A 12,850-nucleotide genomic window follows, 5' to 3' on the forward strand; every position below is an offset into this window, starting at 1 on the left:
AGAGAGTTTTAAGGTTCCTGTAGAAATAAAAAGAAATCTATAAGATCACAGATGTGCCAGATTCTCCCCCTACTCTCCTTCCCCAAAAGCTACTTATGAAAAAAACTATATTTCACTAGGCTGACAGAAGAGAGTATTCATGAAATAGGAATCTTGCAAGCCACTATAAAACCCTTACTGTTACTGCATACAGCTATTATAGAGGGTCTACAATATAAATAAAAAAATACATTCTATACATATAAGGTTTTTGTAAGATAAAAAAAATGAAAATCAAATCTTTTGGTTGATATCAGTTCCTCCCTCAATGCTAACCATTAAGCAGAAGAAAACTAGACTTAGCACTACAGCCTGAATTAAATATTTCAGACAATCGTTTGCAGATACGAAAAGAAAATTAAATGAAAAATTTAAAAAGCAAGAGAAATGGACAAAAACCAAAAAGATGTGAAATAAGAGGTGACTGAATTCAGAAAAGAAAAACTTAAGAAATGAAGATTAAACTATAAGGACCACAGGAGAGGATTTATTTGTTTTTTGTTTTGTTTTTGTTTAAAGATTTTATTTATTTGACAGAGAGAGCACAAGTAGGGGAGCAGCAGCAGAGGGAGAGGGAGAAGCAGGCTCCCCGCTGAGCAGGGAGCCCGATGCGGGGCTCGATCCCAGGACTCCGGGATCATGACCTGAGCCGAAGGCAGACGCTTAAGCACTGAGCCACCCAGGTGCCCCGAGAGAATATATTTGACTATTAGTAAGGAGCACTGAGGAAAGGCAAAAAAATAACCAAGAGAATGAAAAAGTTTAAAAAAGGAGTGAATAGGATCAAAAAAGTGGTTGAAGTGGAAGGTTTTCAGATTTCACATACACTAAATTAGAGTCTCTGAAGAAGAAAAATAAAACAACAGAACAGAATTAATATTTAGAACTATAAGAAAACTTTCTGAAAGAAAAAGGCCTAAATCTACATGTTGAAATGACCCAATTGTGTACCTGAGAAAATTGACCTCAGAATAGTCAAGTCTGATAAATACCTTAGACTTTAATAATAAATATTCAGGACCTACAGGCAAAAATGTTTTTTGAAAAATCCTTAGAAGAATATGATAAGTAGGTTAGACTCAGACTTCTCAACACAGTAGCTGAGAGGGTAGCGCATTTTTTAAAATGTCAAGGGCAGGGGCGCCTGGGTGGCTCAGTTGGTTAAGCGACTGCCTTCGGCTCAGGTCATGATCCTGGAGTCCCTGGATCGAGTCCCGCATCGGACTCCCTGCTCGGCAGGGAGTCTGCTTCTCCCTCTGACCCTCCCCCCTCTCATGTGCTCTCTCTCTCATTCTCTCTGTCAAATAAATAAATAAAAAATCTTTAAAAAAAAAAAAATGTCAAGGGCATAAAGTATGAGTAAAGAATGAGTCAAGCTATCCTTAGACTAACACAGGTAAGAAACACAGTTGTAAACATACAAGAATTGAAGGAATACTGTTTGTATAAGCAAAACCTTCCTAAGAGATATATTAGAGAACGGCTTCAGGTAATCAAGAGAAGACTGGGGAGACTTTGGCAGAAGGACTGATGTTTACTGTTCATATATAATTATAGAATTAAGACTAAAGCAACATTGAGAACAAAGATGGGGGAATTACATATGAATGTTAAATATTCTAATAAAGTAGAAATAATGTAATTTTTTTAAATGGGAGAAGAGAAACAGTGAGATATAAATAAAATAAGCCCAGTAATTGTTGCATAGGCAAAAACTGGGAGCCAAGATACACCCTTTCAAGCTGGTGAAACAGTTACATAAGGTTAAATAAGAAAAAAGGACTGGAAATGTTAAAAAAGGTATTAGTATAGAGGATGCCTTTAGAACAAAAGTATCAACTTTCTGCCGTACTAAAATAATTTTTAAAGCAAATAAAACACACCAGAGGAAAAATACAGTTATTATAATACATACAGTATTGTAAAAAATATGACAGAATTGAGGCCGAAGATATCAGTCATATTAATAAATGTGAGAGACCTTAAAAGAAAAGAATTTATAATTTGATTTACAATGCAAAAACAAACTCTATGCTATATGCAGTACATACATCTAAAAAGAGTAATTTAGGAACGCTAAAAATAAAGAGATGAACAAATTTATAACCAGTAAGTGGAAATAATAAGAAAGCAGGAATTTGCATTCTGCCACTAGATGCTAAAGAATTGAAACCAAAAAAGCATTAAATATGACAGAAAAAGGGCACTTCATAATGCTAAAAGCCATAATTCATGAAGAAGATACAAAATTCACAAAGAAGATACATTATAAATACATATGTATATATTCTCCTGAATGAGCAGTCCAAGGAGACAGAAGGTAGATAGTGGTTTCCTGTGGCTGGGAGGATGGGGGAAATGGGGAGTGACCACTAAGAGGTGCAGTTACCTTTTGGGTGATAAAAATGTTCTGGAATGGGGCGCCTGGGTGGCTCATTTGGGTTGAGCGGCTGACTCTTGATTTCAGCTTAAGTCATGATCTCGAAGTCCTGGGATTGAGGCCCCCCCCATTCACTGGGGACTCAGCTTCAGGATTCTCTCTCCTCTGCCCCTCCTCACTCGCTCTCTCTCTCTCTCTAAAATAAATAAATCTTCAAAAAATTGTTCTGGAATTAGAAGTAATGGTTGCGCTTGTACTACAGCTTGTAAATATACTAAATATTGATTTATATACTTTAAAAGAGTGAATTTATAGTATGTGAACTAAATTTCAACAAAGCACAGCAAGAAAGTAATAAAAAATGAAAGTAGAAATTAATGATACAGAGAACAAAAAAAATAAAAAATCTAGTTCTTTGGAAAACATTAGCAAAATAGATAAATATCTAACCTAATGAAGAACAAAAAGAGAGCACAAATTTGTAAATAGGAGCATAGAAAATGAAGGAAAACATCCAGTTTTTTGAGGAATATTATGTAACAATGTTCACTAAACTCCATGAGTTTAGTGCTATCACAAAACAAATTAAATTTCATTATCCACTTACAAATACTGATACGAAAAATTCTAAGTGAAATATTATCAAACAATTCAGTTTCACATTAAGAAAATAATACCATGACCAACTGTAATTTATTCCAGGATTGCAAGGATGGTTCTTATTTAGCAATTCATTAATAAAATTCACTATATTCATATATCTAAGGAGGAAAATCATACCATTATTTCCATAGATGCCGAAAAAGCCTTTGACAAACTATAACATCCACTTGAGATAAAAACAACCAAGAAAATAAGAATTGATGGATACTACCTTAATACATATATGTGTATGTATATATTTGTATACATGCATGCATACATAAATACATACACATAATGGGAAAATAAGATGCATTCCCACTAAAGCAAGCTTACTCATTATCTCCACTACAATTTAACATTCAGCTGACAGTATCACCCAATGACTTTAGATAAGCATAAGCAGTCAGAATCATAAGAATTGGGAAAAATGTAAAAGAATTTTTTTTTTTTTAAGATTTATTTATTTATTTGACAGAGAGAGACATAGCGAGAGAGGGAACACAAGCAGGGGGAGGGGGAGGGGGAGAGGGAGAAGCAGGCTTCCTGCCGAGCAGGGAGCCTGATGCGGGGCTCGATCCCAGGACCCTGGGATCATGACGTGAGCCGAAGGCAGACGCTTAACGACTGAGTCACCCAGGCGCCCCATAAAAGAATTTTTTTAAAAAGATTTTTAAATTTATTTTTGAAAGGGGGGGGGGATCGAGTGGGGGAGGGCAGAGGGAGAAGCAGACTCCCCGCTGAGTAGAGAGCTCGATGTGGGGCTTGATCCCAGGACCCTGGACCTGAGCCAAAGGCAGATGCTTAACTGGCTGAGCCACCCAGGTGCCCCTGTAAAAGAATTTCTATTGGTAGATGATAGGCTAATATACTTGAAAAACTGTAGAGAGTTATCAATAAAACTAACTCAGATAACAGGCTAATTCAGTAAGATAGGAGGATATAAAGTCAACATATAAAAAATAATTTTCATATAATAAGCAATAACCAGGTAGAAGATTTGTTGGAAAACCCAACTTACAATAGCAACAGAAGAAGATAATATATTTAGGAATAAGCATAATGAGAAATGTATAAACCAATAAAGAAAAACCTTGAAACACTCCAGAAAGACACAAAAATGTAGTAGATTTAAACAAATGGAAAGCATCCCGTATTTATCTGGTAGGTTGCCTTAGTATTACAAAGATTTCAGTTCTCTCTAGATTATTTTATAAATTTAATGATATCCCAAAGGAATGCCAAGAACTTGCTTGTTTTTTTAACTACAAAAGTTCATACTAATGTTCATATGGGAAAATAAACATATAAAAACAGGTAAGAAGGGGCGCCTGGGTGGCTCAGTTGTTAAGCATCTGCCTTGGACTCAGGTCATGATCCCAGGGTCCTGGGATCGAGCCTCTCATTGAGCTCCCTGCTCAGCGGGAAGCCTGCTTCTCCCTCACCCACTCCCCCTGTTTGTGTTCCTGCTCTTACTGTCTCTCTCTGTCAAATAAATCTTTAAAAAAAAAAAAAAAAAAAAGCTAAGAAAAGTCAGGGAGGAAAAAAGCAACTATAAGCATTTAGTATCCCTACTAGATAGTAACATACTCTATAGCCTCTGTAATTATAACAGTGTGATTCTGGTGCATGAATAAACAGACCAGTGAGAAAGAATAGAAAGTTCAAGCATAGACCTTTATGTATATAGACTTCTAGGGTATGATAAAAATCATATTTCAAATAATTAGAGCAAACAAATTTATTTTGACTAGTGATCAGGCATTTGGAAAATGATAAAATTGGGTCCATATGTTAAAAACCTTTTTAAATAGAGGCATTGAACACACATTCATTTTTGGAACTCAGTATTTTTGCTGAAAAATGAAACTTTAATTAGTCTAACCTAGAAGTCAAAACATTTTTAAATACACAGGAGGGGCGCCTGGGTGACTCAGTCATTAGGCGTCTACCTTCCGCTCAGGTCATGATCCCAGGCTCCTGGGATCAAGCCCCAGGCTCCTTGCTCAGCGGGAAGCCTGCTTCTCCCTCTCCCACTCCTCTGCTTGTGTTCCCTCTCTTGCTGTGTCTCTCTCTGTCAAATAAATAAAATCTTTAAATAAATAAATAAATACATACATAGGAGGTAAGTATATTTTTAAATTACCTTTCATTTAGTGTTTCATAATGAGTATTGCCTTGAACTAAATTTATCTCTGCCAACTAAAGTGATCTTATATTTTCTAGTTTTAGCATGTGAGTAAATGTTTATAATTTCTTATATTAGTTTTGCTATTTATTGATTACTAGCTCATTTTTAAGTATTTATACCTGAATTAATCTGTAATGTTATTTAAGTGATCGACTGTTAAAGACTCTTAATGAGATAAAATGTCTTTATTTTTCTTTTGAAATGATTACTCTAACTTGAATCATATTTTTAACATGGAGTTTGAGATCCTCATGTGTGCTTTACTTTTGCTTCTTACTTAACAGCATCTTCATTACAGCATCCTCAGGAGATTGATGAAAAAAGATTACTTAAACCAATGTATTGTTTCCTTATCACCACGGAACCCTTTCCCCTTTATTTTTTTCTCCTACTCTGCTGGTTTCATATACGCTTTTCAGTCTTCTTCTTTTAAGTAATAGCTATTCCTTGTTGACTTACTTAAGTATCTGTCCTCTATCCTTGAAACGTTACCCTGAGTTCTTTTATCTTCTTGATTGCTTCCTTACCTTGTAAATATACTTGTTATTGTACATACCATATGATATTTTAATTACTTATTTACATGTCTATTTTCCCCTTAGGGAACTTGCTGGGAGAAGTCTATGTCTTACTTGTTTTTGTATACTCATGTAATAATTCTCAGTAACTGCTTAATGGATTAAAGATTAAAACTTTCTAAATGATTATAATCCCACAGAATGTATTATGAACTATATTCTGTGAACTCATCAAAAAAGAGCTGAAAAGACTGCAGATATCAGAATTTAATTTTATCAATGTTTATATCATATATTCCTTAACATTTAGTTTCTATTTAGGAAAATATACTAGTTTGCTGAAGTTATGTAAAAATTTTCTTTCTACTTTTAGGAAAAACTGATAAAATATGCAACAGATAGTGAAACAGTGGAACCTGTTATCTCACAGTTGGTGACAGTGCTTTTGAAAGGGTGTCAAGATGCAAACTCTCAAGCTCGGTTGCTCTGTGGGGAATGTTTAGGGGAATTGGGGGCAATAGATCCAGGTCGACTAGATTTCTCAACAACTGAAAGCCAAGGAAAAGATTTTACATTTGTGGTAAGTAATGGTAATTTGAAATGACAAGAAGAGTTCTCTGTCCTATTTGAATTTCTATATTTCATTTACAAAGAACTGTTCAGGTTATCCTTAGTGGCAACATGATCTAAACTAGACAATTTAGGTAACTTCATAGTTTATTCCTTAATACTATTTGCAGATATCTAGTGCCAAAAACAGTAAAGTTGGAGTCCAGACTAGTGTGCTGTGTTCTTTTTAAAAAGCTTCCCAACCTAATGATGACAAATAGTTAAAACCTAATTAATTATTTAAATATTACTATTCAACACTATTGCTAAGTGTTTTCATGGGAAACTAATTTCCCAGGGTGTCATAATAGTGAGTGTATAGAAAAGTTTCCATGGTCAAATGTGTTTGAGAAATCCTGTAAAACAGAATCAAACAGAACATCTGATGTATCATTTAATGTATGCACTATGCACATCCAAAAGGAGGGTATGTTAAAATTATTTCTTCAAGTGTCTCAAATGACTAGGCTTCTACAGCATGCAATTTAGGAAATGCTGTATATACAATTTTCTTTTTAAAGGTTAAAAAAAAAAAAATGAGGGGCACCTGGCTGGCTTAGTCGGAAGATTGTGTGACTCTTGATCTCAGGGTCACATTGAGTGTAGAGATTACTTAAAAATAAAATCTTCAGCAACAACAACAACAAATCAAAACCAAAAAAAAAGAAAATTGTTGGAGCTCTGCAGGAGTCGAACGATTCTAATACTCTTTATAAAGTCTAAAAAGCCTTAGGTTTGGTTTCTTGGCTACAGATTATGTTTTAGCCTTGGTACTAAACTTAGTTTAAACCTTAATGTCCTTTCCTTTTCTAAGTTAAATTCACCTAGGTAACTAAGTTAAATTAACCATGTAAGGCACAGTACAGTTTAAAAAAATTTATGCACCTTAGACTTGATTTTTTTCTTTTTCTTTTTTTTTTTTTTATTGAGACTGGAGTAGAAGATTCAAGCTTCGCCTTTGGATTATTGATGGAACTAACAAGAGCTTACCTTGCATATGCAGATAATAGCCGGGCTCAAGATTCAGCTGCTTACGCCATTCAGGTAAGAGTATGTATAATCAGTACTGGCTTTGTGTTACTGAATTCTAGTAAGAAAGTTGTAAATCTGTATGTTGAAACTTATTTTTGCAAACTATCATTATCAAAGTTCATAATGATCATAATATAAGTTCATGATAAAATTTCAGAGTATAGAAGTGTACTCTCTCAACAGATTATTATAGATCTTTGGAAAATTTTCTGTGTATTTAACAAATATATATGTCTTTTCCACCACACAAGGAGGTCATATTACTTATGATGTTCTGTAACTTGATTTTCTTTTGTGTTCAATAGTCTATCTTGGGTAATTTTCCGTTTCAGTACATAGGTCTCTAATTCATTCTTTTCAGTTACTTAATATTCAATATGGATGTACCATAATTTGTTTAAGAAATTTATTTAACACATTTAGAATGTGTTCAATGTTTTGCTTTTATAAGAAATGCTTCAGAGAACATACATATATTTCTGAGCACTTGAGTGAATATAGCAATAATATAAACATCTGGAAGTTAAAATATGTCACAGAGCAGTACAGAATTTACATTTGATAAATTTTATCAAAAAAAGTTTCACCAGTTTATACTTCTTTGACATACCGGCCTTTTATCAGAATTTTAAATCTTTGTCAATGTGACAGAGTAAAAAATAGTACCATTTTACTGTAATAGCATTTAATTATGAGAGGTATATCATCATCCTTTAATATTTATTGCTTTTTTGGGCAAATTTTCTCTAGATGGATCTTTGCCCATTTTTCTCTTGGTATAGATCTTTTTTATTACTATTTAAGACTTATTTGTGTATAATAGAAATTAACCCTTTGTCAATCATACATGTAATAAATATTTTTCCAGTTTGGCTCTCTTTGCCCTTTTTTTATGATTTTTTTTTCAAAAATTTATTTTAAAAATTTTTCTTTGTTTTGTTAGATATTCAGGTCTGGAATTCATGATGAGTGGTCTCAGTTTCAGATATAAATATGGAGGTATTCATTATAGAGATGGTATTTAAAATTGTGATCCTGGATAAGATGATCAAGAGTGGGAGTACAGGTAAAAAGATTCTAGTAATTGAGCCCTGGACACTGAGAGATCAGTGAGAAAAGCAGGGAATAAGTAAGAAAACTGAGAAGGGGCTGCCAGTAAGGTAGGAGAACGTGGTGTTTCAGAAGACAAGAAAGTGTCTTTAAGGGAGAGTGGAAGAATGAAATAGTAGCTGGGAAGGAAAGAGGAGTGAAGATAGGAGAAATAACAGTATGCTTATATGTTGCTTGGGAACAATTCAGAGAGGAGAATAGATGATGTAGGAAAGAATTGATGTAATACTACTTTTAATAGGCAGAAAGATGTGGAATATAATGTGCAAGTGGAGGGGTAGCCTTAATTAAAAACAAAAGCAATTCATCTGTAGTAAGAGGAGAGAAGGCTGGGTAGGTATGTGGGTAGGAGTTATGGAAGTCTCTTTGGATTGCTTCTGTTCTTTTCAGTGAAATACGAAGCAAGGTCTACAATTGTAGGTATATTAGTCTTTTTTAAGAGTATAAATGGTCCCCCCTAAAAAGAGAGAATTGCTGATCTACTTAAGAGGGTTTTTGTAGCTAGAGTGACTTTGCCAAACATCAAAAAAGCTGGCTTCAAATAAAATTTTATTAATATTTTGAAGTTAAATGAAAATGGGTTCTGAATATTTCTGTATTTGAACTTTTCATATACTTCCTTTTACTAAAAAATACTAAATATAAAGTATGTATTTTGCTAGACAGTGCTTATATTTATAAATATTAGGAATACATCTATTGCAAATGGTTATGTTCAGTGGAATTGGAAAGAGTAATTAGGTGATAGAAGATAGAATATCCTAACATATTTGTCTTGTTTTGAATATTAGAGGCAAAGATTTTTTTCATTTATAAAATCTCAGTTTTATTTTCAGGAAAGTAAAATAAAACCATTTAATTTGGGGGCTTGAATAGTAAAATGGTCTTTAACATTTGCATGTTCTTTTCACAATTTCTTTTTTAAGTAAAACTCTTACCACCAGCGTGGGGCTTAAACTCACAACCCTGAGATCAAGAGTCGTATATTCTACCTGCTGAGCTAGCCAGGAGCCCCTTCTTTTCACAATTTTAAGCTCAGTATTTTATACCTAGAATTTGAGATATTTTGAATTTTTAAAACTATTTTGGATTTGTAGTTAATTTTGTTAATCAAAGAATTATACTGCTGCAAATATAGACAAATCCACTTTTTCCTCCAAATAGCTTTTAATCTTAGATTCCAGTACATATTATATGTATAGAACACAAACTGCCTTCATGTTCAAGTAGTATGTAGTCACAGCTTTATGACTTTAAATAGTCACCTAAATGGTTTTAAGCATTGAAATAGATGTCCTAATGAAGTTCGCAACCCCAAAATTTTATAATTCTATATATTTAAAAATTATTTTTATCACAATTATGTATAGAATGTTGATGAGCATAAAGATTTATCTGCTTCACTATAGATTTACAAATGTAAAATAATGTATTTGTAGGAGTTACTTTCTATTTATGACTGTAGAGAGATGCAGACTGATGGCCCAGGTCACCAGCTGTGGAGGAGATTTCCTGAGCATGTTCGGGAAATCCTGGAACCTCATCTAAATACTAGGTCTGTAAACTCATTAAAATCATTTTTATAAAATTGTTTTTAACTTTATAAAATTAGTGTCATTTTTTTTTTTAAAGATTTTATTTATTTGACAGAGAGAAACACAGCGAGAGAGGGAACACAAGCAGAGGGAGGGGGAGAGGGAGAAGCAGGCTTCCCGCCGAGCAGGGAGCCCGATGCGGGGCTCGATCCCAGGAGCCTGGGATCATGACCTGAGCCGAAGGCAGATGCTTAACGACTGAGCCACCCAGGCGCCCCTAATGTCATTTTTTTAAAAGATTTATTTATTTATTTTAGAGAGCGCAAGAGATTGTGCATGTGCGGGAGTCGGGGAGGAGGGGCGGAGGGAGAGAGAATCTTCAAGCAGACTCCCCACTCAGTGCAGAGCCCAATGTGGGGCCCGATCCCACCACCCATGAGACCATGACTTGAGCCGAACCCAAGAGTCAGACGCTTAACCAACTGAGCCACCCTAGGCGCCTTATAAAATTAATGTTACGTTTGATATAATTTTTTAGCATTAAAAGTATTTTCAGTAGTCTGATATGTATTTTCCACTGTGATGATGCCTATAATCTTGTCAAAATGAAAAGTACAGTCTGCTCATTGGTTAAATTCTATAATTTTAAATATTTAGATGAATTTATTGAAGCTAAAATGATTGATTTTTTTTTAATTCAGTCAGTGATACTTTGAAAGAATCCACTCTAAATTGAATATGAGTTTAATATGAGTTTTGATAGGCATAATTAATATAGAAATTTAAGAGTTTAAAGCTAGTTCCAAAGCCATTAGTAACCCCAACTAGAGATTAGAGATTTCAACCCTCCAACTTCTCTTCGTGAAGATATTTTCTCCCTCTTCTTTTTTTTTTTTTTTTAAAAAAAAGTATATTCTAACCTCTTTTTCAATTTTAATAATTCTGTTAGGACTGATTGAAATCTGGACACCTGGGTGGCTCAGTCGATTAAGCATCTGCCTTCGGCTCAGGTCATGATTCCAGAGTCCTGGGATTGAGTCCCCCATCGGGCTCCCTGCTTAGCAGGGAGCCTGCTTTTCCCTCTGCCTGCCGCTCCCCCTGCTTGTGCCTTCTCTTTCTCTCGCTCTGTCTGACAAATAAATAAAATCTTTAAAAGAGGGGCGCCTGGGTGGCTCAGTCGTTAAGCGTCTGCCTTCAGCTCAGGTCATGATCCCAGGGTCCTGGGATCGAGCCCTGCATCAGGCTCCCTAGAGCCTGCTTCTCCCTCTCCCACTCTCCATGCTTGTGTTCCCTCTCTCGCTGTGTCTCTCTGTCAAAAAATAAATAAAAAATCTTAAAAAAAAAAAATCTTTAAAAGACTGATTGAAATCTATAAAATTATAAAGTATACTTGGTCACATACTTACTAGATATGTGACCATGGATAAATTACTTTACTTCTTTGAGCTCTGGTATAGTGCCTAGCCTTGTAGTAAGTTCTTTATAAAAGCCCTTAAGTATGCATACCTATTTGCTAGATATCTCTATATTTAGAAACCTTTTAAATTTAGAACCTTTTATGTGTAGAAACAGATGGGCACAGCTGGTAAAAACAATGGAGCAATGGAATGGGTAGAGAATATTAATAAGAGAGTTCTTGAAGTGAAGGACCATGAAGACCACGCTGGTTAAGGAAAGAAGTAATGAAAGGAACATATTACAGATCAGGAGAGTTTAACAGGGTCAAGGGACAGAAGATCTCAGTGATAGAGAGCCAATGTGTTAGCATAACTGGATGAAAGAACTAGAAATTTAGGAAGGTAGGGCTATAGAGTAAGATACCTAAGTAGTTCATTTTGGAAGTGAAGAAGTTTTTTTGTATTGGCAAGGGAGTCCTGATAAAGAAATAGAGGAAAAAGTCATTGGGAAGTTTTGAGTTTGATTAGTTGGTCCAGCCAGCCATTGAAGTCACTCAGGATGGTAAGACATAGGGAAAAAAGAAAACACAGAAATGTACTAAAGTTATCAGTGAGTTTGATAATCAGCGAGTTTAATAGATACCCATAATTGAGGAGTAGAGAATGGTATGCCTGGGTGGCTTGAACCTCAAAGGAACAAATCTTATACAAAATGGAGTAGAAAGGATCAGAAAGGAGCACTGAGGAAGAGGAGGAGGCAGACTCAAATCCTTTAAAGTACTTGGGGCATGCAGGATGACTTTCCACCCCACTATTAACAAGGATATAGGAAGAGTAGTGTCTTTAGCCATATTTTAGTAAAGCAAGACAGTAGTGGGATAGTGGTGAAGGAGTTGATAAAGTTTTTTATATGTTTTATACTGAAGTTCTCAACAGATGGATATATATATATATATTAATAAACAAATTTTCAAAATTACAGGTATAAGAGTTCTCAGAAGTCAACAGATTGGTCTGGAGTAAAAAAGCCAATTTACTTAAGTAAATTAGGTAATAACTTTGCAGAATGGTCAGCATCTTGGGCAGGTTATCTTATAACAAAGGTAAGAGAACTCTTCAGAATTAGTTTAATGAACAGAAATTTTAAAGGAAACCAGAACATCTATCTGAATATATAGCACAATAGCAGGCACTGAAATATGTGTGCTGATAGTGATAGAAATTTTTGTAGAAAGTGTTTACTAATAGTAACAATTTCTCTATTGTTACTAGTTTCTGGGTAAGAGAGTAATTATTTTATCAAGCAAATTACTATGGTCTTTGCAAAATATTTATTACATTATGTCTGTTCATTTTCCATTGTGAAATGATACTGTTTAAAAAGTGACCAACTGAGC

The 12,850-nt window shown here is 34.6% G+C and overlaps 1 protein-coding gene across 4 annotated transcripts in view; it reads left to right on the top strand.

Moving 5' to 3' along the window:
* ATR (ATR serine/threonine kinase) overlaps positions 1-12,850 on the top strand; it is a 92,066-nt gene that overhangs the window by 33,453 nt on the left and 45,763 nt on the right. For all 4 annotated transcript variants that reach the window (XR_010410259.1, XM_045903635.3, XM_045903636.3 and 1 more), the window contains 4 exons: positions 6,144-6,350; positions 7,310-7,423; positions 9,961-10,076; positions 12,436-12,556. Coding sequence is in view for 3 of the 4 variants with exons in the window: in XM_045903635.3 (XP_045759591.1) it covers positions 6,144-6,350; positions 7,310-7,423; positions 9,961-10,076; positions 12,436-12,556 (558 nt within the window). In the remaining variant the exon portion in view is untranslated. The remainder of the gene's footprint in view (positions 1-6,143; positions 6,351-7,309; positions 7,424-9,960; positions 10,077-12,435; positions 12,557-12,850) is intronic.

This window comes from Mirounga angustirostris, unplaced genomic scaffold (assembly GCF_029215605.1).
Source record: "Mirounga angustirostris isolate CCGP_5_RB_7025 unplaced genomic scaffold, mMirAng1.0.hap1 SCAF_1, whole genome shotgun sequence".
Taxonomy (NCBI): Eukaryota; Metazoa; Chordata; class Mammalia; order Carnivora; family Phocidae; genus Mirounga; species Mirounga angustirostris.